General features: G+C 39.8%; 1 protein-coding gene across 5 annotated transcripts in view; it reads left to right on the top strand.

Annotated features, from left to right (window-relative positions):
• Glrx3 (glutaredoxin 3) overlaps positions 1-22,109 on the top strand; it is a 49,173-nt gene extending 27,064 nt beyond the window's left edge. For 4 of the 5 annotated variants that reach the window (XM_074078040.1, XM_020167314.2, XM_074078041.1 and 1 more), the window contains exons 3-11: positions 4,109-4,183; positions 4,896-5,097; positions 9,981-10,153; positions 10,388-10,449; positions 12,612-12,669; positions 14,787-14,839; positions 16,305-16,344; positions 16,431-16,523; positions 20,785-21,045. In XM_074078040.1, the coding sequence (XP_073934141.1) occupies positions 4,109-4,183; positions 4,896-5,097; positions 9,981-10,153; positions 10,388-10,449; positions 12,612-12,669; positions 14,787-14,839; positions 16,305-16,344; positions 16,431-16,523; positions 20,785-20,835 (807 nt within the window). In that variant the 3' untranslated portion in view covers positions 20,836-21,045. Of the gene's footprint in view, positions 1-4,108; positions 4,184-4,895; positions 5,098-9,980; positions 10,154-10,387; positions 10,450-12,611; positions 12,670-14,786; positions 14,840-16,304; positions 16,345-16,430; positions 16,524-20,784; positions 21,046-21,148 lie in introns of those variants that run through there. The other variant, XR_012449578.1, reaches the window with a different exon arrangement.
• The last annotated feature ends 443 nt before the right edge of the window (positions 22,110-22,552 follow it).

The following is a 22,552-nucleotide window of genomic DNA, read 5'->3' as shown; positions in this document are numbered from 1 at the left end:
GAATGTAATGTTTTAATTTGTAGGAGGTGATAAAGTACCAATTTAGAAAAGTTAGATATTTCTGGCTAGAGTAGCTAGTTCTCTTTGGGATTAAATGCTGAAAGACAAGGTTTTCACACATTTATAGCATTGGTGTTGTGTCACTTGTCCCTGTCTTAGTGATGTGGCTGTAAAGTGCACTGATGCTTCTCTGGGTGCTGCATCTGCAGTTGTTGGATGCGCCACACCTTTCTGAAATGCTGCCGTAGCTGGTTGAGTCTTGAGGCTTGGGACCTTCTGGAGACTGTCTCCAAGGGCACAGAAGAGATACTGGAGTCATTTTTGTTGCTAAAAGTCTTAGAGAAACCTTATGTTTATTGATAATAAAGTTAAATAGCGAATTAAAATCAAGTGCCTTTTCAAATTACCTTGTCTACTTGTTGGTAGTTTACCTAAAATGGGAATGTATTTTGTTTTGATTTGTTTTTTGAGACAGGGTCTTACTCTTTATCCCATACTGACCTGGAACTTGAAATCTTCCCAAGTGCTGGGATTTTACATGTGCCCTACCATACCTGGCAGTGATAAATTGAATCAGTTATTTGATAGAATCTTTCAGAATATCTGAAAGATATGTCTGGTTGAGGAAATGGGAAGGAGGAAGAACAGGCCAAAGCTTTTGCTTTTGTCAGTGATGGAAAAGTTGAATACTGTTGGGTGTATCTGAGGAACAAATCACTTTGAAAGAAGTCTGTCCCTTTTCTCTCTGTGGTTCTCAGGTTTTTCTAATACATGGTAAAACCATGTATTGCACTTTAGGCCAAAAATTCCTAAAGTCAGACTTACCAGCCAGTTCGCTTGTGAGATTTTGTACTGTTGTGTTTAATTTAGATTTAACTCTGTGTAGTAGCTACTTTTGTTTCTTACGGCTATTGAAATTTAAGATAAAGGGTCAAGGGTATGGAGGAGTTACATACTTAACATTTGTACTTTTTGCCTTTTAAATAAGGATCTGTTATTTGATCATTGTTGTGAAATAGACAGCTGTCTTAAAGATACAGTTCACACAGCTAAATTTTTAAATATCTGTACAATCACTCTATAAAAAGGCTGTAATGAAGCTGCCTGCTTTTGTGAGGATCAAATGAGTCACTACATGAAACACTGGGAACAGTGTCTGGCTTAGAGTAAATTGCAGCTGTGAGCCATTTCTGTTATGCCAGTCTTTGGTAACCCTGCTAGATTGAAGTAGAATGGAGAGAATTCCCCACCTCTGGATTTACGTTATGTCTCCCCTGCCTCACCCCTTGTCATAGACTAACATGGCATGCTGCATGGGAAGGGTCCAGAGTTAGAGGTAACTGTGGGATAGTGCAAACAGATTTTATAATGAAACAAACTTGGTTTTTCAGCTCTACCTCTTACTGGACACATGTTACTTAATCACCTCCCATGTTAGGTTTCTCTAGAGAAATAGCCAGTGGGATATATACGGAGATACAGATAGATGAAAGGGGATTTCCTGTGGGAATTGGATCACCTGAATATGGAGGCCAAGAAGCCCCTCCGTCTGCCTTCTGCAAGCTAGAGGAAGCAGGGAAGCTGGTACAAGTCCATAGGCCTGAGAACCAAGTTGCTGATGGTGTGTGTGGCTTTCAGTCTCAGGCCAAAAGCCAGCGAAGGGGAGGAGAAGGGAGTGTGCTGGAATACTAGAGTATGAAGGCCTGAGAATCTGGAGTTCTCATTCCAAGGATAGGTGGAGACAGGTGTCCCAGCTTCAGAAGAGATAGTGAATTCACCTTTCCTTTGCCTTTTTGTTCTGTTCTGGGCCTCAACCTACTGGGTGGTGTTTACCCACGTTCCTGAGGACTGGTGGACCTTCCTTACTCAGTCCATGGATTCAAATGCATCTCTTCCAGACACACCCTTGCAGATATGTCCACAAATAATGTTTTACCAGTTATCTGGGTATAGTCAAGTTGATGCCTAAGATTAACTGTTAAGTAATTTTCAAAAGGGCCTGTCATAGTTTGGAATAGGCCATCCATGAAAGATAGCTATTGTTAACCACCTTTGAGCACTTCTGAATGCAAGATCATTGAAAAATACCTATTTCCACTGCTAAAAATGTTATGTTGTGTTAGATCCAGTATTTACAAAGGATTGTAGCGCTGCAAAGTTTTTTGTTTTGTTTTGTTTTGGTGCGCTGCTGGGAATTGAACCCAGGGCTTCATGCCATGCATGATAGACAAGTGCTCTACCATTAAGCCACACCCCCACCTCTGCAAAGAGTTTAGGGCTTCAGATGTTCTTGATGTTTTGGAGAACTGATATGTGTGGAACTACTGCCCTTTTTTTCTGGAGGTTTGTTACCACTGCCTTTGTCTCAAGACTTGAGTCTGGGCACTGATTTTAGAGGAGGCACCTGTGGTGATCCTCTTGTCTTCGGCAGGAATTGGAGGAGTCCTTTGCTTCTGAGAAGAATTGGCAGTGAGGACCCCTACTGGAAACAGCAGGATTTGAGAAGAGATCAGATTTTAAAACCATACAGGAATTGGTCTGTGTGAGTTAGGATACTGTTTTGTTCTGATTTAAGATCAAGTTACTTTGTTTCTATTTAGTGTTACCTGCTTTTAGATTTGTATTACTTTTCTATCCGAATCCAATAGCACTAAAGGTAGAGATCATTACTGAACATTAGCACAGTTCCCAGCTTAGAGTGGGCACTCGGGATGTTAGCTGAAAGAAGAAAGTAATCAACTGGAGGGTGACATTGTGGGCATGCCTTTGCCCAGTTGTATGGTCATCTTTTTTCTGAGTGCAGGATTGTATATATGAAGAAAATAGCACAAGCGTTTCTGAAACTTTAGTCTGTTCTAAATGTCTTAGAATGCTTTGTCTTTTTACCCCTTTTTCAGATTACTAAACAGTTGATATTAATTTAAGGTTTAAATAATTTTCATACAAATACATTTTAAAAAATGGAAATAATTAAAAATATTGTTACAAAAGGGTGCTCTAAAGAAAAAAAAATTGAGGTGGTAAAGAGTGGCACCTAAGAATACACAAGATGGAAGATACAAACCAAAGACAAATGACTACCTCCCACTGTATCGTCAGGCTTCATTCCGACAGATATAGCCTGACTGGGTAAAGCTGTAGATAAGAATCGCATTTTAAGCCCAGTGGAAATCTTTCATTCTTGGAGAAATTCAGTATATATGTTTTAAACGCTTTTAACAATATAATTTATCAATAAATTTTATTTCCTATAGGTATAATGTGAATACAGATTTTTATTGGTTTCAAACGGTCTATATTAAGTTGACAGTCCTGTGAGAGAAAAATATATCTTGGTTTTTCCCAAAGTATATTGCTTATAAAGACCTACATAAATAGCTTATAGTAATTGTGCTCTAATTATTTAGAAGTTGTGTTTCTAAATATTTTTCAAATCCAATTGTCAGATATTATATCATACTTTACTGAGGGGTCTTGAGGGGGCACTCAGACAGAGTGCAGTCATCTTACTTGAATTTACATGTTTGAATAGACCTGAAAGCAAGTAATCTAGTAAGACAGTTGCTTAGTGTCCAGCAGCCTTGCAGGAGTTAAAAGTAAAATTTATCAGACATCAATAGTTTATTGAAGAAATACTCCTTTTTGCTTCATAATTTGCAGAAGGCTGCAACTGTCAGTCATGATGTACTGCCTCTTGAAATTAGTCAATAGAGCAAACAGCAAGAATTGCTGTGGGCAGAAAATAAGCACTGTAATCATGACATAACTGGGGTCAGTGATTTATGGATTTCAATATAGTAGTAGCTGCATATGATTGAAAATTTACTAGGTCACTAGTGCACCAAAAATTTTATTCACAGCCTCCAGGCATCTTTTGAAATGTGCAACAAAATAAAAACCTCTGAACCTGTTTTGACACTCAGACTCCGTGGATGACATGCCAGCCCAGTGAGTCTCATTTAAATGTAAATGCGTCATAAACTTTTGTACCATACTCTTTTAAAAACGCCAGCTACTTGAAGGGATAATGCATGTGAAACTAATTTACATATCGAAATAGTAAAAAAGGACCTTGTAATAATCAAGCTTAAATTCTTTTATTTTAAAGTTGGAAGCTGAAGCTGTTCCTGAAGTATCTGAAAAATATGAAATTAGTTCTGTTCCTACCTTTGTGTTTTTCAAGGTAAGGATAAGGAGATCATCCATCTCTGGTGGGCTGTGGGAGTATTTGTTTTGGTTCCTTTACTCTCTGCTAAGGCCTGAACATGACACTGGGTTGTTCTGGCCTTGCGCTTTTTCATGATGGCCTCATGTTTTACATGATACTGAGGAGGAGGGCATGTTTCTTGCTTGATGCGAGCAGTGGAGGGCCAGAACTGGAGCTTCTTAGCCCAAGTCCAGGCCCATGGTTGTAGGCCCTGGTGCTCCCTGAGTAGGAGCACAAGTTGGTTGTTTAGGGTTTTGCTGGTACATTATGAAGCATCTGGCTGGTTCTGGTATGATTAATGACTCTTTTTGGAAGTGGGTGCAGATCTGCTTCAGGGCACCCATGGGTGTTCCCATAGTTTTCTAAATCATTTATATTCAATAATAGATTTATCCCAGCTGGTGTGGGGGAAACCCTTTTTGTTTTAGGTTAGACTCTGATCTAGTTTTACTTTGAGATGTTGCAGTGTTTTTTAAATGTAATCTCGAGAAAAAAAAAGAAAATAATTGTATTTCTAAAATGAGATGTAGTGTGGTTGGTAACAAGATTTTTTATTTTCACTTCTCCAATAAATACTGACTCTTTCAAAAATTGGCCATAACTATTTACTTGTTAAAATTTTAGAGTGTAAAGTATAGAGGTGATGAAGGCATGCCACATGTATTCTAAATGACATTTCAAACTTTAGAATTCTCAGAAAATCGACCGATTGGATGGCGCACACGCCCCAGAGTTGACCAAAAAAGTTGAGCGCCATGCATCTAGTGGCTGCTTCCCACCCAGTGCTGACGAGCACCTCAAAGAGGACCTTAGTCTTCGCCTGAAGAAGTTAACTCACGCTGCCCCATGCATGCTGTTCATGAAAGGAACTCCTCAAGAACCACGCTGTGGTAAGCTACTCTTGAGATGATGGAAACAGAAGGGTACTCTATCCCAGGTTTGGGTGCAATTGAGGTACCTGCCATTTAAGCTGCCATCCAGCTTGTGTTCACATCCAGCTTGTGTTCACATGCCTGTAGAAAGAAAACGGTATAATTCCCAGTGCAATCGTATATGTAGGTGAGAAGAGTTAGTTTGCATTATGTACTCAGAAGCTTGGAACCAAAGGGGTCCTGACAAATCACCTAATTCAGGATCTTTATTTTAGACATAAGTATTCAGACGAAGGTAACTTGCCAAGGTCATCTGGTAGCAGAGGTGGGATTAGGTTCCAGTTACCATATTGCTGTCTCTGATAATAGGCTTTTTGACTATGTAGTTCTTTCCTTTCATGGTCTTTCCTTTCTTGACAGCTTCCTTTTCTTTGTTGAAATTTAGTAATTAAAACATTTGCAGAGTTGTTGCAGTGTTTCTGTGCCTGTCCTATATACTCTTGCCTTCCCTGTTGTCAGTGTGTAATGATTATGTTATTCACCTGCTGCTGTCATTTCCAGTTGCTAACTGCTAGTAACTTAAAGACTCCTAATTCTTGACTTAGAGTCACCCTTATTTTTTTGTACACATAGATGCTTGTAATTTTATCCTTAAGTAAATTTTAGAGTTACTTGACCCCTTTGGTATTGCATTTGTGTTGTTTTCTTTTTACTGTGCCTACTAGGGCATTATTATGCTGCATAACTGAGCACTTACTGCCTTTTGATGATTCTGTTGAGACTGTAAGAGTATTTGTTTCAACTGCACAGAAGGGAATTTATTAAGGTAGATGGCAATAAAATTGAGTATGCTGTTGATATGATTACTACATGTCCAGTGTGACTTTATAAAAATAGCCAAGCTTCCAATATAAATTTAATTCTAAAGTCTTCCCTATGTGATTTTTCAAGTTACACATTAAGTTATGAAACAATCTACTCTTTAACAATAAAGTTTCATGATAAATTTGATCTTAAAAGATGAAGAAATGATTCCTTTATTTCTTAGTTCTGCCTGAAAAATGTCCTGGTCAGTATCTTCCATGTCAGATAATGCTTGTTACTCAGGTATTACAAAGCCTATTTGGTCTGTCCTAGAGTTAAGGAAAGGTAGAAGGAGATTGTCACTTTGTTTTTAATGGGGCTGCAAGTGTTTCACGTTTACCTTTTCCTGTTAGGCATGAAAATCATATTTCCTATATCATCTAATGGATGATACTCAGTGCCTTCACTCCAATCTGAAGTGCAGTAGAACTGGCTATACAACATGGGGAAACCTGTATGACAGGTGATCTGAGGCAAACCAGACTCTGCCCATTGCATTGTTCTCTGATATCCAATCGTAGCATTCCTTCTAATCTCTAATACCAGTGACATTGGCAGATGAGAAAACTGAAGCATGAGGAAATCTTGCTCAGGCAGCAAAGGAGGGGAGAGCTTTCTGGGAAGTGAGGTAGACAAGATGTCACCTGGTGAGTGTCAATTTAACATTGCCACTGTGGCTGGCCCCTGTTTAGTAACTGGGTCAAGGTACTTCCCTGTGAAATTTCAGTTCTCTCCTGGGAGTGTTAAGTTGGATCCTTTTCAGGGCTGATGTTGTGTGATTATTCAAATTAGTGGAAAATGTAGACATAGTCGTTTTTCTAAAAGTTTGTCAAACTGAATTTTGGGATACTGGGGATTGAAGCAGGGCCTTGTGTTGCTAGATGAGCACTCTACCACATGAGCTGTGACCCCAGCCATTTGTTATTTATATCTCTATATCTATCTATATGTATTTTTATTTTTTTTTTGCCATTTTTACATTAATTCTCTGAGTGATGTTTAGTCTGTCCAAATAAGAATAAGAAAAGAACTTTTAGACATTTCAGAGCAACTTAGAAACAAGTTATTGTAAATATTTACATAATAAGTAATTAGGGGACTAAAAAGATTTTCAGATTCATGTGATTTAACAGTATAGTTTTTTCTTTTCAGGTACTTATCTTATTTTTTATACCTTTTATAATTGCATTTTTAATGAACTTCTGTTTCCTAATATTTCTGTTACATGTCTTCCTACTTAGCACATAGAGTTAAATAGATCATTTTAGGGTGTTGATACCTTAAAGTGTATACTTAGGAAAGCATTTTCCTTACCACTGCCTTGCTACTTTCTTTTTGGTGTTGCTCTGAGTCTGTTTTCCCTTTCTGTGTGCACTTCTACACAAATTCTTCGCTGTTAAGCTGCTTTCTTCTGGAAACATCAGTGCTGTTCACCCTCTGCCATTTCTTTCTGAGGCTGTTTAGCAGAGAATCATTTGTATTTCTCTGTTGGCACTTCAGAGAAGCATGTGGGTAAAGCCCCCTTTTATAAAAGTGAAGGTCATTTTATCTTGAGAATTCAAGTGGCTACTCTACTCACGTTGCAGAGTTCACTTTGAAAGCACTACTGCTAGTTGCATGCTTTGCATTCTTTGGACACCTTTTCAGGAATACATCTGTGCTTGGTTTCTGAAATGCTGGCTCCCATCTTGCTTTCTGTTAGTCAGAAAAACATGAATGAAAAACATTTAAAGTTCATATCCAGGAAAGTAATTTTCCAGCCTGTGTGGAACCTGCACAGGCCTTAGCTTTTCCTTTTTACCCTCTGCTTTTGGGTTTTTGCCTGCAGAATCATATGGTATGTTAAGAGCCTGACATGTTGAGGGTCTCAGTCATCAAAGATATGTATTTTCTGTGCTTCTTGAGAGGATAGGAGAAGAGAGGGCACTTATGTTTGGGGAAGAGTTTCTAGAAACACTGAGATGTCTGTGTTTCTAAACAGGATGTTAAGTCCTCAAGCAGGTTAATTAAATTATTGCGGAATTCTTATAAGTATTGCAGTTAAAGCTTGTAGCAAAGCAGAGGCGTTTGACCACAAATTTCTCTTGTGGAGAGTCATCTATCTTGGGTTTAGATGCAAACACATATCAAGTGCAGAAGTATTCATAGGGTTCATTATTAGAGAGTTATTACATGTGGCAGTTAGACTTGCTACTCATATCATGACTGGAAGTGACTTCAGATGAAATGGGATTCTGTGAAAGCTAAGTATGATTTTTCTGTTTTTAAATATTTTCACTGGATACATGCATTTTTCTTCAAACTTGTGTATTTTTTTTAATGTAATAAGGCCTTCTTACTACTTTATCCTTAAGCATAACATTTCCAGTCTGCCACTTTAACCCTTAAAAATGAAACACTACCAATCAATCTTTCTAGTCTGCATGTAATTGCCTAAAGCTAAACTAAAGCCTTTTCTCAGCCAGTTATAGTAGAAATGAGTTACTGTATTGGCAGCAGAATAACCATCAGCAATCAGCCGTTAGCTGTTTACTAATGAACTCCCAGATGAATGAAAAATTTCAAAATCAGTGTTTTACTTTAGGCTGTACATGAACTTAACACTTTAGTTATAGGAAAAGCAACTTACATATTGTACAAATAAATACTAGTGCTTCGTTTCCACAGACTGCAGATCTGAAATGTGTTTGGAGCTGGGTTGTAGATACATGTTTTAGTAGTGAATGCTAAATGTGCTTTCGAGGGACATCAGGTAAAGCCTGTCACAGTTAATCTTACATTCAGTTTTGTAAATCTTCTTTTTTCCCTTTGGCAGTACTGGGGTTTGAACTTAGGGCTTTGTACTTGGCAGGCAGGCTGTCTACCGCTTGAGCCATGACTAGCATTATGCTCAGTTTTATGATTTTATTTAAAGATAATTTCTGATGCTGTTAAGTCTTAAAGGAATTTTGAATCTGAAGAATATTTTCTAATGAATTATAAGTCTGCTTGAAAAGAAGAATGATGAAGTATGAAAGAGTGTGGCAGTTTAAACTATTAGAAAAATTATTGGTAAGAATTAGCTTAGGGAAAGAAAAATATCCTTTTTTCATACTGGACTAATAGGTTTATAAGAGACTGATATTCACACTCTTATTCTTCAGTACTAATGTCATAATAAGATGATGTCAAAAAAGTACAGAGCAAAAATGTGTCATAAGTATAATAAAATCATGGAACATAAAGTTGTCACTATAGTGTAGTAAAAAAAAAAATCACATTTCGTACTTTAGGGAATGTAAATAGTTTTAGGAAAGAAACTGTCAAGTTATGACATAAGATGAGAAAGAAGCGTCAGTCTGTTGGCAGTTGACACATAATAACAGAGAAGATAGCTTTGAAATTCAATGTGCTATACCTGTTGTGGACTGGAAGAGAACACAGTCCTGACCTCTGATGCGTCCTACGTAGAGACAGTGAGGTAGTGATTAAAATAACTGTTGTTAAGTGTTTTCCTCCACCCAGACAACTCTGGGTGGACTCTCTTAGATACCTAACACAGGAGACCCAGGAGGGGCTGTGCAGGGCAACCAGGTCAGTGCCCTGATTGGGAGGAAGCTGGGGAAGTGGCTATCCAGGACCTCACCTGTGTCTGCTGGTGGATGCCTGGAGCAGGTGCCAGGGCTTAGGGCTCTGCTTTTAGCCAATGCTGTTTGTCTTTCTTTTCCTTCCACAAAAAAAGGTTAGTAATAGTGAAGAGCAATCTGACAAATGCACACATATGCACACATACGCATGCGTGTACATACACACCATTCTTTTTTGACTCATAATTACGTTAAAAGATACGCTAAGTTGTATCTGAACACGTGTGATGCAAGGCCCAATAAGAGTTTCTTAGACTTTATTTTCTTTTCACAGACTATTCAACCGCGCTAATTAAGTCACTGACAGAATAGAAGCAGGCATCTATGTCCATTAGATAATATGTGCTCTGAATTAATTTGTCATTGTTTTTGAGGGATGCTAAGTTCTTCATGTTCTTGTTCTGTATGCAGGCTTCAGCAAGCAGATGGTGGAGATTCTTCACAAACATAACATTCAGTTTAGCAGTTTCGATATCTTCTCAGATGAAGAAGTTCGGCAGGGGCTCAAAACCTATTCCAACTGGCCCACCTACCCTCAGCTCTATGTTTCTGGAGAGCTCGTAGGAGGACTTGATATAATTAAGGTGAGAATTGGGCAGTGTTTACCTTCTAAAGAAATCCATTTAAAGCCTGTTTTTAAAAATTGGCATAAATCTAAAATACACATTTCTTACAAATCACTACATTTACTAATATGAACCTGGAATAAAAACAGTGTTTTGGGTTAGGTGATTGAATAGTATTCTACATTATGGGATGATCAAGGTGATTTCTAATAAAATAAGTGTTTCTTAAACTCACATGTATGCTTATTTCAGGAACTGGAAGCATCTGAAGAACTAGATACAATTTGCCCCAAAGCTCCCAAATTAGAGGAAAGGTAAGTGTTCAAGAAGTTTCCAACAGTGTACCATTTATATGGCAGTACTTTTTTTTTTTCTTTTTTGGTGGTATTGGTGTTTGAGCTCCGGGTCTCAATGCTTGCCAGGCAGGTGCTTTCCTACTTGAGCTACTCCATCTGCTTGGTACTGGGGTTTGAACTCACAGCCTTGTGCTTGCTAGGTAGGCACTCTGCTCTTGAGCCCCAGTCCCTTTCTGTGTTTCAGTTATTTTTCAGGTAGGGACTCTTTACATTTTTTTTTTTTGTTTTTTGCTAGGCGCTGACTTCAGACCACAATCCTCCTGAGCTTTGCCTCCCGAGAAGTTGGGATTAAGTTGGGATTATAGTGTGAACCACTGATCTTAAAAAAATATTTTTAAATCCTGTTTTTGCGTTGCTCTTTCTAGTTAGAAATTAAGGATTTGATGTTTGCATGTCCAGGGGTCTTACTATCATTTGTGGTCAATCTAGTGTAAATTTGGGAAGTTCCAATTTGGACTGGAGAAATTTTAGCACCAATTTAATGATTGTGTGGAGGACATCACTTCTGTTGTAGAAATGTCAGCAGTGGATCAAACATGTTTTGCTTCCCTGTCTGGATTTAGGAACCAGGGTCTTGTTTTGGCACAAGTAGTATACATGAGTTTCCATGGACACAGCCTTGATGCCAGCCTTAGAGTCCTGAGTGTGACAGATGTCCAGTGTGAAAAGCATTGTGGAAAGCTAATCTTACGTACTTGTTACACTTTCCAGCAGGCTGAGTACTGCTTAATGCCTTTCCAGACCGTACTAACTTAAGATTCAAGCAGATTTTGGAGCTGTACAATCTGTCAGTCTCACTTCTTTTATGAGGGATCTCAGTCCGCTGTAGGAGAGGTCATCTTACATGAATCTTGGACTTAGGCATCCAGGAAACTTGGGACTTTCATTGTAATAAATATGACTTAATGTAGAGAGGTTTACAAAAGAAATTCTGAAATACATCTCAGCCATTCATCACTGGGGCTTGAATTTGTAAGGTACTGGTTTGCACTCTTTTCTGCCTTTTTAATGAGAAAATGATGCTCCGTTTTGGGCTCCTTGTGTTCTTCCTTACCTGCTGATGTCCTTGGCTCATAGAGATAGTGTGGCCTCCAAGGACAGCTGTGCCTTTCGTGTCCCTAGTTTTGCCGCTCTCGAACCTCTTTCCCATTGCCGTTTATTTCCTTGCTCCATCACACCTGTTCCCCTAATGCGCTGCTTCAAAATCTCCTGTGCTCTTCACAGTCTGAAAGGTAATCTGACTAGGATTGCATGGAAAGCAAAGTTCAGTGTATTTTGAGTAGTAACTTAAAGTTTGTGGGCGTGGAATGTGTAATTTTAACAGTACCAAGTGGCCTGGACCTGGGTAGTTAGTTGGGTTGCTGGGTGTGTGATCTGGGCTAGCATCATGTTTCTGAGAAGGAGCTGAGCGTCCTCTCCTGGAAGTGTGAGTACAGCTGGGTATGATCTGTGCATCTCATCTGTCACCACTTTGTTCTGTAAGGAAATTTGGAGAACGTGGTATGTGGCCTGTTGTCCCCACCCTGACTTTTCCTGAGATTTGTGGCTAAACTTTGGGTCAAATGCAGATGATTAAAATTCCTGATAGAAAGTCAGATTATGGTGTTTGGCAGGTGTTATAAAATATTAAGTATAAAGTTAAAATGGGAACATTTGATTTTAGCAGCTAGCTTTAGTTGACGGTCTTAAGATTTAACACTTCCACCCTCCAGGCCCGCCCTTGTGAGTATTAGGAATGAAGAGCCTTGTGCAGCATTGATGGGAAAGGGAGCTCACAGATCTAGCTCAGGAAATTCTGGATGGGCTAGATATATAGGCCCCCTATTGAACAATTCCTTACTGAATTGGTTATTATTATTTTTTTTAGTACTGTGAGTTGATGGGCTTAAATTGCAACTTGAAGGAACATTCGTCGCCTTAAAAGCCATATTGTGTTTTACAGTGGCTTAGGGAGAGAATGAAATAAAGGAAAATGTCAATGCATTTGCTTGTTTAATACCACTCAAAACTGTGAACTATCATCCTGCTATCCCTCAAATATGCATGCTATTCAGGAAGCAGAGCAAAAGTGGTGTTTAATAATTGAGCTGAGCCATTTTATATCAATTTTCTCTCTTCAGGCTCAAAGTGCTGACAAATAAAGCTTCTGTGATGCTCTTTATGAAAGGAAACAAACAGGTAAAAAACTCAAAAATGGTTTTATTTGTAATTTCTTTTGATGTTAACATCTGCAACAAGGGGGCAGTTAAATCTTTTTTTCCTTGCTTTAAGCTAATGAAGCTGTAGTGGCATCAGGAAGTTATCCAGGCCTTAATTGGTGCTTATAAGATCAAACAAAGTAATCTACATTTTGCTTGACTTTATTATCAACATCTCAGCAGGGTACATTTCCTTCTGTTGCCAAACTTTGTCAGCTAACACGGTCAACACTGTTAACACTTTGATGTTTCTCTTAGTTGCTATTTCATATTACCCTTTGAGCATAGGAACTGTGATGGAGTACCTCCCGAGTGTTGGGAACCTGGTAGGACACAGGTCCTTGCCCCTAGATTATCCCAACAGAAGTGTCCACAATGGTTAATAAACCATAGGCACTGTGTGTATGCTCTGCTGTATGTGTTTGATGAATGCGGAAAACTGACAGTAATTTTTTTTTTTTTTTTTTTTTTTGGTGACACTGGGGTTTGAACTTAGGGCTTCACACTTGCAAAGCAGGTGCCCTACCACTTGAGCCACACCTCCAGTCCATTTTGCTCTGGTTATTGTGGAGATGGGAGTGAGTCTCCTAAACTATTTGCCTGGGCTGTCCTCAAACCGCTGTTCACCCAGTCTTACCCTCCCAATAGCTAGGATTACAGGCGTAAGCCACCAGCATGGCTTATATGTAATGGGATGATTCTTGTAGTTTTGTGATGAAAGTACATTTTGATTTTGCATCATTTTGAATATCAAGTTTGATAGATCCTTTTCACTTGTAGTTTGAGCAAAACTAATTATCTTTGGACTGGGATTAGATGGTTGGTTTCCCAAAACTAGCCTTTTCATTTATATTGTACTTTTCCACTTTCATAGCAATCAAATCTCTGTTAACTTTACTTAATTCTCTGGCAGTTGTTCAGGCAGGGAAAGCTGGAGAGTATTTGAACTATTTTCAAGATAAGGAAACTAATGCTCAGAGAGGTAAGGTTGATGGAATGAGGATATTGCCCCACATTAGACAAAGATGCCTTGGCCAGGTGACTGAGTCACCGAGAGCTTGATCTTGCCCTTTGTAAATGGATGGAGTAATGCTTCACGGAGCCGTTTTGAGAATAAGGTGCCATAGTGCTGAAGTTAGTATTACCAATGTAATGAGGCTCATAAGGTGACAGAACTAGCTATTTTGTGTAACTAGTATAGGAAATGTCAACATAAGTTTAAGTGTGTTTAAGTCCTAATCACTTGTTAGGACCTAGATTCTTTGACTTTCTCTGTTTATTAAACATAGAGGAAGTTAATAATTCCCCCTAATAATAAAGTGATGTTTTTTCCCTTTATGATTGTTTAAAGTGTATTTTTATTCTCAACATTTGTTTTATCTGGAAGCCCAGAAAGAATTAGTACATTTTGGAAAGAGTATTATTGAAGCTTTTAAAATGTTTATGTGGTCTTAACCTTTTCTACAAGGTTGCTAGGATTTGGGGGTTCTGTAGCATGAAAAATGTAAGATTTTCATAACCTCAAAGTTCTGTGCCCTCTAATGCAAAGATAACTTAAAAAGTAGGAATAAGAGTCCTGTTAGGAACATAAAAATGATTCTAACTTTTGCACTCTTAACTATTGCAAAAAGATGGAGTTAATATCATTTTGTATGAATTAAAATAAGGAACAAAAGTAAATCTTGCTGGAAAATGTAGGTTTGACTTAGAAGAACTTTTGACCACAAAGATGATTAGTGGCTAGAGGTTTCTTTTTGCGGCACTGAGGTTTGAACGCAGGGCCTCAGGGCTGGCTTTGGACCTGGATCCCCCAATCTCTGCCTCCTGAGTAGCTAGGATTACAGACATGAGCCACCAGTGTCTAGATGTTTGTCATCTTAAGAAGTTACATACTAAAGCAAATCTGTGGGTTATGTGTCTGGGATAATGTCTCCGTGTGTCAGTGCTTGTTGAAAAGATGGGACGAGGCACCAGGGACTGAGTGAGCCTACTGGCAACAACATTGGGCAGGTGCTCTGTCCGTTGACAAAGCATTAGCTACAACCATGCTAGTTGGGACATACAAAGAAAATCTAATTGTTGTCTTTTTAAATTTAGGAAGCAAAATGTGGATTCAGTAAACAAATTCTGGAAATACTGAATGGTACTGGGTATGTGAATTGCTTTCAAATAATGTATTTGAAATGTTCCAGCTTTTCAGTTCTGCCACTGATGCTTTTCACTTTGTGTCTCAATCTATTCATATATTTTACATCTGTTTTTGCTTTGATGTTTTGTAATAAATGCTTTAACTTAGACCAGAATACAATTTTATGGCCAGCGTTCTCACCAAGTATAAAGGTACTGTAGATAGAGAGGCGCTATATACAGTCTGAACAGTCTAAACGGTCCATGAAGCTGACAGGCATACCTTAAGGTGCATTACCAAGTCCATTTAAATAGCAGTGCTCCTGCATTTGACCTGCTGGTGACCAGCTTGCCTGGTAAGAACACTGCCATTGATTTTTTTTTTTTTTTTTTTTTTTTGTGGTTAAAAACAAAACCTCTTACTTGGAGATATTTAGTACATGTACTGTTGGGTTTTTCAAATGTTTCTGTTTATTTTCTCCTCTTAATTCATGATTGCTTCTTTTTAAATTAAAATTTTTATTCTAATCATAGCTGTAAGAAGATTAGCCTATCCTATGAGGTTACAGATCTTCAAAATATTTCAGTACTTTTGGGTAGAATTGAAAGTAATCAGTTGAGCAGCACAGACTGAATGTGACTTTAGAGAGAGAAAAAGGAAAAAAAAATCTTGCAGTTATTGTAACATATTATAGAGACTATAGTCAGCTAATAGTAACTGTGGCCTCAAGGCTGCTGTCTTGTTTACCTCTGTCCTTTCTGGCAGAGGCTGGATTGTTTTCCGTCTTTTCTTTTTGGTGGGACTGAAGTTTGAACTCAGGACTTTGCACTTGCTATGCAGGTGCTCACTGGTTGAGCTTCTCCTCCAACTCCTTTTGCTCTGGTTATTTTCGAGATAGGGTCTTGTTTTTTGACCAGGCCAGCCTAGACCATGATCTTTCTGTTTTATGCTTCCCACTGTTGCTGGGATGATGAGCATGTTATGTTGCATCTAGCTTTTTCCTGTTTGAGGTTGTGTCTCGTGAAGTTTTTTTGCCCACCCTGGCCTGAAATCATGATCTTCCTAATTGCAGATTCCCAGATAGCTGGGATGACAAATGCGTGCCACTGCACCCAGCATGGTGACATGGGGTCTTTTTACATTTTGCCCAGGCTGGCTTTGAACCATGATCCCTGATCCTGGCCTCCCAGATAATTAGGATTACAGGCCGGAGTTATTGGTGCTTGGCTTGTGGTTGCTTTTATAGCCCCTTTTTGTTGTTCTTCAAAAGAAGTTTGTCAAGCCCTGGTCTAACCCAGTATTGTCTGGAGAAAAATACAGATAATCTGTTGTCTTAGGAATGATTGCTCTATGTAGTACCAGGTATCAAAATCATTGCCATTGGTCTGTGGCAGACTTTGTCAGCAGTGCTTTACTTTTCTTGATTATTTTAAAAACACCAAATAGGCTTTACAGTTTTCATTTAAAATGTCCTCTCCTTTTTGCAGTATTGAATATGAAACATTTGACATACTGGAGGATGAAGAAGTAAGTTCTGGGTGTTCTGTTTTGTCCTTTATTTTAGCTGTAATCGTAGCGTCTGCGGGAAATTCATGGCTCCTTTGTCTCCTTAGGTGCGGCAGGGACTGAAAACATTCTCAAACTGGCCAACATACCCTCAGCTGTATGTGAAAGGAGAGCTTGTTGGAGGATTAGATATCGTTAAGGTAAGGTCTGTTCATCTGCTGTCCTCAAGAGCTGGAAAGTTTGACAGTTTTAAAATTATAATTTCATGTAGCTGGCGCCAGTGACTGAGTATCTGTAATCCCAGATACTCAGGAGGCAGAGATCAGGAGGATCTTGGTTCAAAGCCAACCCCAGGCAAATTACTCATGAGACCCTATTTTGAAAAAACCCTTCACAAAAAAGGGCTGGTGGAGTGGCTGAAGGTGTAGGCCCTGAGTTTAAGCCCCAGTACCACAAAAAAAAAAAAAATTATAATTTTATGTTGAGTAGAAACTTTGGGGCTCTCTCACTCATCTCTCCACCTTCACGGTTAGTTTCTGTTTTTCTGTGCTTATCATTTTGTCCTTCCTGTTGCTCTGGACCTTCTTCAGAACCTCCTCAGCCTCCCAGCCAGCTGCTATCCAGAACTCAAACTCTTACCTGGGTGTCCAGATGAGTGTAGGTTAAAGGCAAGCCTAGAAAATCAGGCACTACTGAGTCCTCTAGAATCTTCCTCCCCATTTTCTGCCTTTCAGCCTTTCTTTACCTTGTCTCTCGGCTTTGGATTTTTTTGCATAGTCTATAATTAAATGATTTCTCTGACCAGGGCGCAACTTGTTTGTAAATACATACACTTCTTCCAGCCAGAAACATTTCCTAAAATACTAGTGTTCCTTCATTTTTGTCTGTTCCTTTGTGCCATTTTCTTTTGGCAGTACTGGGGTTTGAATTCAGTGTTTGCTCTTGCTAGCGGGTGCTCTACCGCTTCAGCCATGCCGCTAGCCTTTTTGCTCTCGTTATTTTGGAGATAGGGTCTTGCTTTTACCCAGGCTGGCTTGGACCACATTCCTTTTATTTTATGCTTCCTGCTGCAGCTAAGATGACAGGCCCAGGTCATCATACCCAGCCTTTTTCCCTTGAGAAGGGGGTCTCATGACCCCCGCACCCCAGGCCTGGAACCACCACACATGCCACTGTACCCAGCTATTGGTTGAGATGGTATCCCATTGACTTTTTGTCTTGGCTGGCCACTAACCATGGTCCTGCCAATGTCTGCTTCCCAAGTGGCTAGGATCACAGGTACCCTGCTGACATTTAGTGTGTAGAATGTAAGGCATTCCCACCTGCGGGCATGGTAGCTGTGTTGGTTAGCCCAGTATTATAACTGGAAGTTGCAACTTTTTTTTTTTTTCCCTTGGTGGCACTGGGCTTTGAACTCAGGGCCTGCTAGTCAGGCATTCTTACTGCTCGAGCCACTCCATCCTGGAAACTATGGCTTTGATACTCTAAGACACATACCCCATTGCAGCCTACCCTGGTAGCATGTTATAAAGAAGGGTAACAACAGGGGTATAGTGAAGGGGTGAGTAGGAATGCCTGTTCTGAGAAGCATGAGTGGACCCTCACAGATGGGCTGCAGTGCTCCTACAGGACCAGACACTTCCCCAAGCCTTCCTGCTGCTTTGCTTTTTTAGAGTGGTTTCCCTGAGATCAGATCTCCCACTTTTTAAGTGGAAAATGAGTAGTAAGTAGAGTTACTTATTACATCCCTAGATGTTACTGAAGCTTTTGGACTTCTGTGCAGCTGAATCATGCCTAGATGGGTTCACTGTGGATCTTAGTGGTTCTCTTGGTTGATGTTGATGCTGCTTAGTGCTAACCTGAAGTGTTAACAGTGAGTTAAAACCATGCTTCTAGTTACTCTGCTAGTTATAACGTGGCTGAAGTAGCACCAGTGCTTATGAGAGGAGCACTTGAGCGTCTTGACTGCACAGGTGTGCTTTGTCTTGCAGCTCCATCTGTATAGCTTTGTTTCCTGGTGAGTGCCAGGTTTGATGTCTTCTGAAACAAGCCAGTGTGGCTCTTTTTCCTAGTCGATGGTTTCATTCCTCGAGACAAAACACTTAACACTACAGCTTTTGAGTAGCCCCAAAGCAACAAAAATAGATCTGCATTTGTTATTTTATGTGTTTGTATGTATAAATATAAACATTTTTGTAAGACACAAACTGTCTTCAGACCCCAAATACTCCGGGGTCTGTTCTTGTCTGGATGTTTTATGGGCTGTACCTTAACCATTGGTAACTCTTGGGAAGATGCAATCAATAAATCTCATTTAATTTGAAAGCTAAGCGCTGTGGGTTCTTTTTCAGTATATAGTAGAGTATTAATATGACTTTATGTACGACTTTATGTTCACCTGCTCAGAACATACACATTTGGAAATTTGTGATTCTGTTAACATTTTTCTTTGAAAAGACTTAGAAGACCATCTCTTAAGTTGCCATTTTGGATTGTTTCTCACAGAGTGCAGTTTTTCATACTGCATTCAGTGAAGACGTGCTCCTGGTAGGTAATTCTGGTTGGCCTCTGTTGGAACATTGAATACTTTTTTGTTGATTGAGTGACTGAATAAATGAATGGGTTACTCTCAGAAACTCAGTGACTTGGTCAACCTATGTCCTGAGAAAGTTGGTTACTAGTATGTCCTCAGTGAGCTAATCTTTCCTGTAAAGAGTAGACAGTTCACCACAGCTATTGTAGAGTGTTTGGACTTAGGGCAGTTTGTTGAGTGGTTTGGAACTTGTAGCTCAGGTTGCTGTTTGAACTGCTGGCTCATGAAGAGCAGTGATGCTGGTGAGAACTGAACTGCCTTGCTTGATGCCCTTGCAGTGCTCCGTCTGCACTGCTCTGGTGCTTGCATGGTTCACTTCATGCAATTCCTCAGTGGCCGGTGGCCTTGGTCTGCAGACTCAGGATTGCACAGATAGGCAGAAATGCACTGAGCTGTCCACCATTGCTGAGCTATGAAGCCCTTGAGTCAAGATTGACCCGAGCCCACCTGGTTCTTTCCATTGAACTGCACAGCCTACTTGTCTGCAGAGTTTGTGCTCAGAAAAGCCCTGTTAGGTCTGTTGGTACAGAGGATGTATACTTGTTTAATAGGTAGACGATCCCAAGACATTACTGAAGGTTTCTGGATTTTCATATGGCCGAATCATGCCTAGCTGGGCAAGAAAATCTTACTTTTTACAATCCTGTATCGAACTTGATGTCTGTACTCCAGATTTTCAATCTTGACAAATAGACACAAAAAGTGTAGAACTTGTCCTGTGATTTGAGTAAACCTCATGGTAGCTCTTTTGGTGTCATTTCTAGGTTTCTGAATTACTGCTTTTTTTGTGTCTATTTTTGAGGAGAAAAGGTCTCACTATGTGCTTAGGCTGGCCTCGAACTATTTCTCCTGCCTTAGCCTCCCGAGGCAGGGAGTGGTACTGTGGGCGCGTGCAGCTTTGTCTGGCTTACTGAATCTTTTTTAATGACTTCTGGTTTTTACACTTTCCTGGTACTGCATGTGTCTTTTCTTGAGACATAGACAGATTCCCAGGTTGGCTGTATGGGACTGTGGGAATAGACTATTAATGAATGTCGCATTGCTTCATTCTTCAACCTTGCATATCACTTAATTTTCTCCTTACTTATCATTATAATTTAAGTCGGAGGTTTTATTGTTTTGATTCTGTTGCTGTGTTTGCTCACTGAACAAGTCTTGTTTTTTAGAATGCCTTTAAATTTTGCGATTTGATGGTATGCATTCAACCCTTCCTTGAGAGAAAAATATCTCTTGAGTTTTCTCAAAGTATGTTGCATAAATAGCTTAAAGTAATTGTGTTGTAATTATTTAGAAATTGTTTCTAAATGTTTCAAACCCATGACATACCTTGTGGAATCTTGTGGGTTCTATGTGGATGGATTCAACCAATCAAATATCAAAAATACTTGGAAAAAATTGCATCTGTACTGTACATGTACCACTTTTTTTTCTTGTTGTTATCCCTAAACATTATAGCACAGCAGTGCTTACACAGCACTTGTATTGTATTTGGCTTTAATGTGACCTATAAATGACTTAAAGTACATAGAACGTGTAGGTTGTATGCAAACACTTGGTGGGTCTTGGAACCAGTCCCCCATGTGTTCTGAAGGATGACTGTATATAATTTTTAAAAAAATTATCTGTCTTCAAATTTCAGTTGTTCCAATAATGTCTTTTTTTTTGGTAGTGCCAGGGATAAAACCCAGGACTTTGGTATGCTAGACGAGTACTCTTCTGCTGAGTTACCATCCCCATCCCTGTGTCCAGTTTTATGGCACAATACTTAGGTGTGCCTGTTGATTTCTACATACAGATGCAAGACTGTGAGTAATAGAGGTTTTCATTGTTTTATATATGCAGATACATACTGTGTTTTTTATTTTCAGGAACTCAAAGAAAATGGTGAATTGCTGCCTATACTGAGAGGAGAAAATTAAAGTGTTACACATGGTACCCAACAATTGCAAGGAGTATTTAATTACAGTGGAGCAGTTCATGATATAGTCCTTGAAGTGGACTAGGAGTAGAAAAATGCTTCTCACTCAGCTCGCTTTGTGGATTTCACAAGGTTGTGCTAAATGTATGTTACATTTTTTTTCCACCAAAAATAGAATGCAATAAACATCTTCAAATTCAATTAAAAACTACAGTGTGTAAAAAAATTATCTTTATAGTGATGTTGAATGTATAGTTCTGGTAACTAATGCCCATTTAAATCTCTTTCTTAACATGTGGGCCTCTTTTCTTCAGAAAATGGAGAACTCTGATGGAGCCAGTGCACAGCAGTACTTAGGGCAGTTCCTGTGCCAGCCCAATGGCTCCCCTCACTGGTGAAAGACCTCTCTACAGCTGTTGGAAAAATTCAGCTGCAAATCTTTTCCTTCTGGCATGGGAGAGAGCAGTACTGGTGACATTGCAGAGGCAGAGCGGGATGTCTGACATTCAGACTCATCGCAGAGAGCACCGGGAGTGCGTTGCCAAGAAGTGTTTCAGAGGAAGGGTGTCCTCACCGGAGTGCGTCACAGCAGTCTCTTGTAGCATCTTGAAGAATGGGCAGTCATGACAAAGGGCAGGAAAGTGTTGTCAGTTTGTTTTAAGCGTCACAACTTACTTAATGATTAGCCCTTCAGATGGGTTGAGAAGATTTGGGTATTTTTTTTTTTTTAAATCCCGAATTTGACATTGAAGAAACAGTTTCCCCATTACCCTTCATTGGTGTAGGCCTTATTTAGGGTGTCTGAATTCATGTTGCTGTCTTTACCTTAGCTAGGTGATGTGTGCAGTGAAGGCTGCATGGCAGTGTCTGGACGTAGTAAGGAAAGGGGCATATAAGCTAGTAAGACAGAAGAGAGTTTGTGAATGGGTCTGCACTTGGGCATGCCCTTTAGAAATGTCCTGTCAAAATAAAAGTCTTCTGATTCTCAAATTCTGCAAAGTTGTTCCAAGCATTTAAGAAATTTGTTCAGTTCACAAGCAAAGGTGACAGTGTCGTGATGCTGCTGCATGATGCTGTGGGGTGCTTGCTGGGGGAGGGAACTCCTAGGTGCTTTGTGGAGTACAGTGAGTTTGGATGAGCCTAGACACACTAGAGTTCTTGGTGAGCGGGAGCATTAGAGCAGGCTGTAGAGCACCTGGCTCTGCAGGACTGAGGGACTGGTGGGGCTTCCAAAACCTCTTTTCTTCAGCTGCTTAGGACAGATGGCACTGGGGTAGGGCTCTCAGTGGAGGGAGGCATGGGGACCTGGCTCTGTGGCTTTGCCTGTCATCCAGGAAGACCAGGCCTCCCATCCAGAGGATTGTCCTAGAAGGGGCTGTGAAGTAGGAACCAGAGAGGCCCTCATACAGGAGTGCTGCTAATTCCTGGCTTGTGGGTTTGAGTCTACAAATAGCTTACTTGTCAGAGAAGGCTTTTTAGGGATTGCTGTCTGCTGGTTTTTATTTTTTAAACTGAAAACTAAAATGAGGCATGAGGGGGGATAAAGTCAAGTCAACAAAAGACTAGGTGGATGGTGAGATTCTTTGCAGATGAGGACCCGGGGGAGGCAGAGTGTAAGGTGGAGCTGGAGTTTGCTCCAGGTTTATGACTCCCAAACCTGTAGTTAAACCCTCCAGGGGTACATGGAGTTGCCTTCATGCCTGTGATGAGAAAAGTGG

The sequence above is a fragment of the Castor canadensis genome, chromosome 7 (genome assembly GCF_047511655.1).
Source record: "Castor canadensis chromosome 7, mCasCan1.hap1v2, whole genome shotgun sequence".
Taxonomy (NCBI): Eukaryota; Metazoa; Chordata; class Mammalia; order Rodentia; family Castoridae; genus Castor; species Castor canadensis.
Note: the sequence above shows the minus strand (reverse complement) of the source record. Positions and strands in the feature narration are given on the sequence as shown.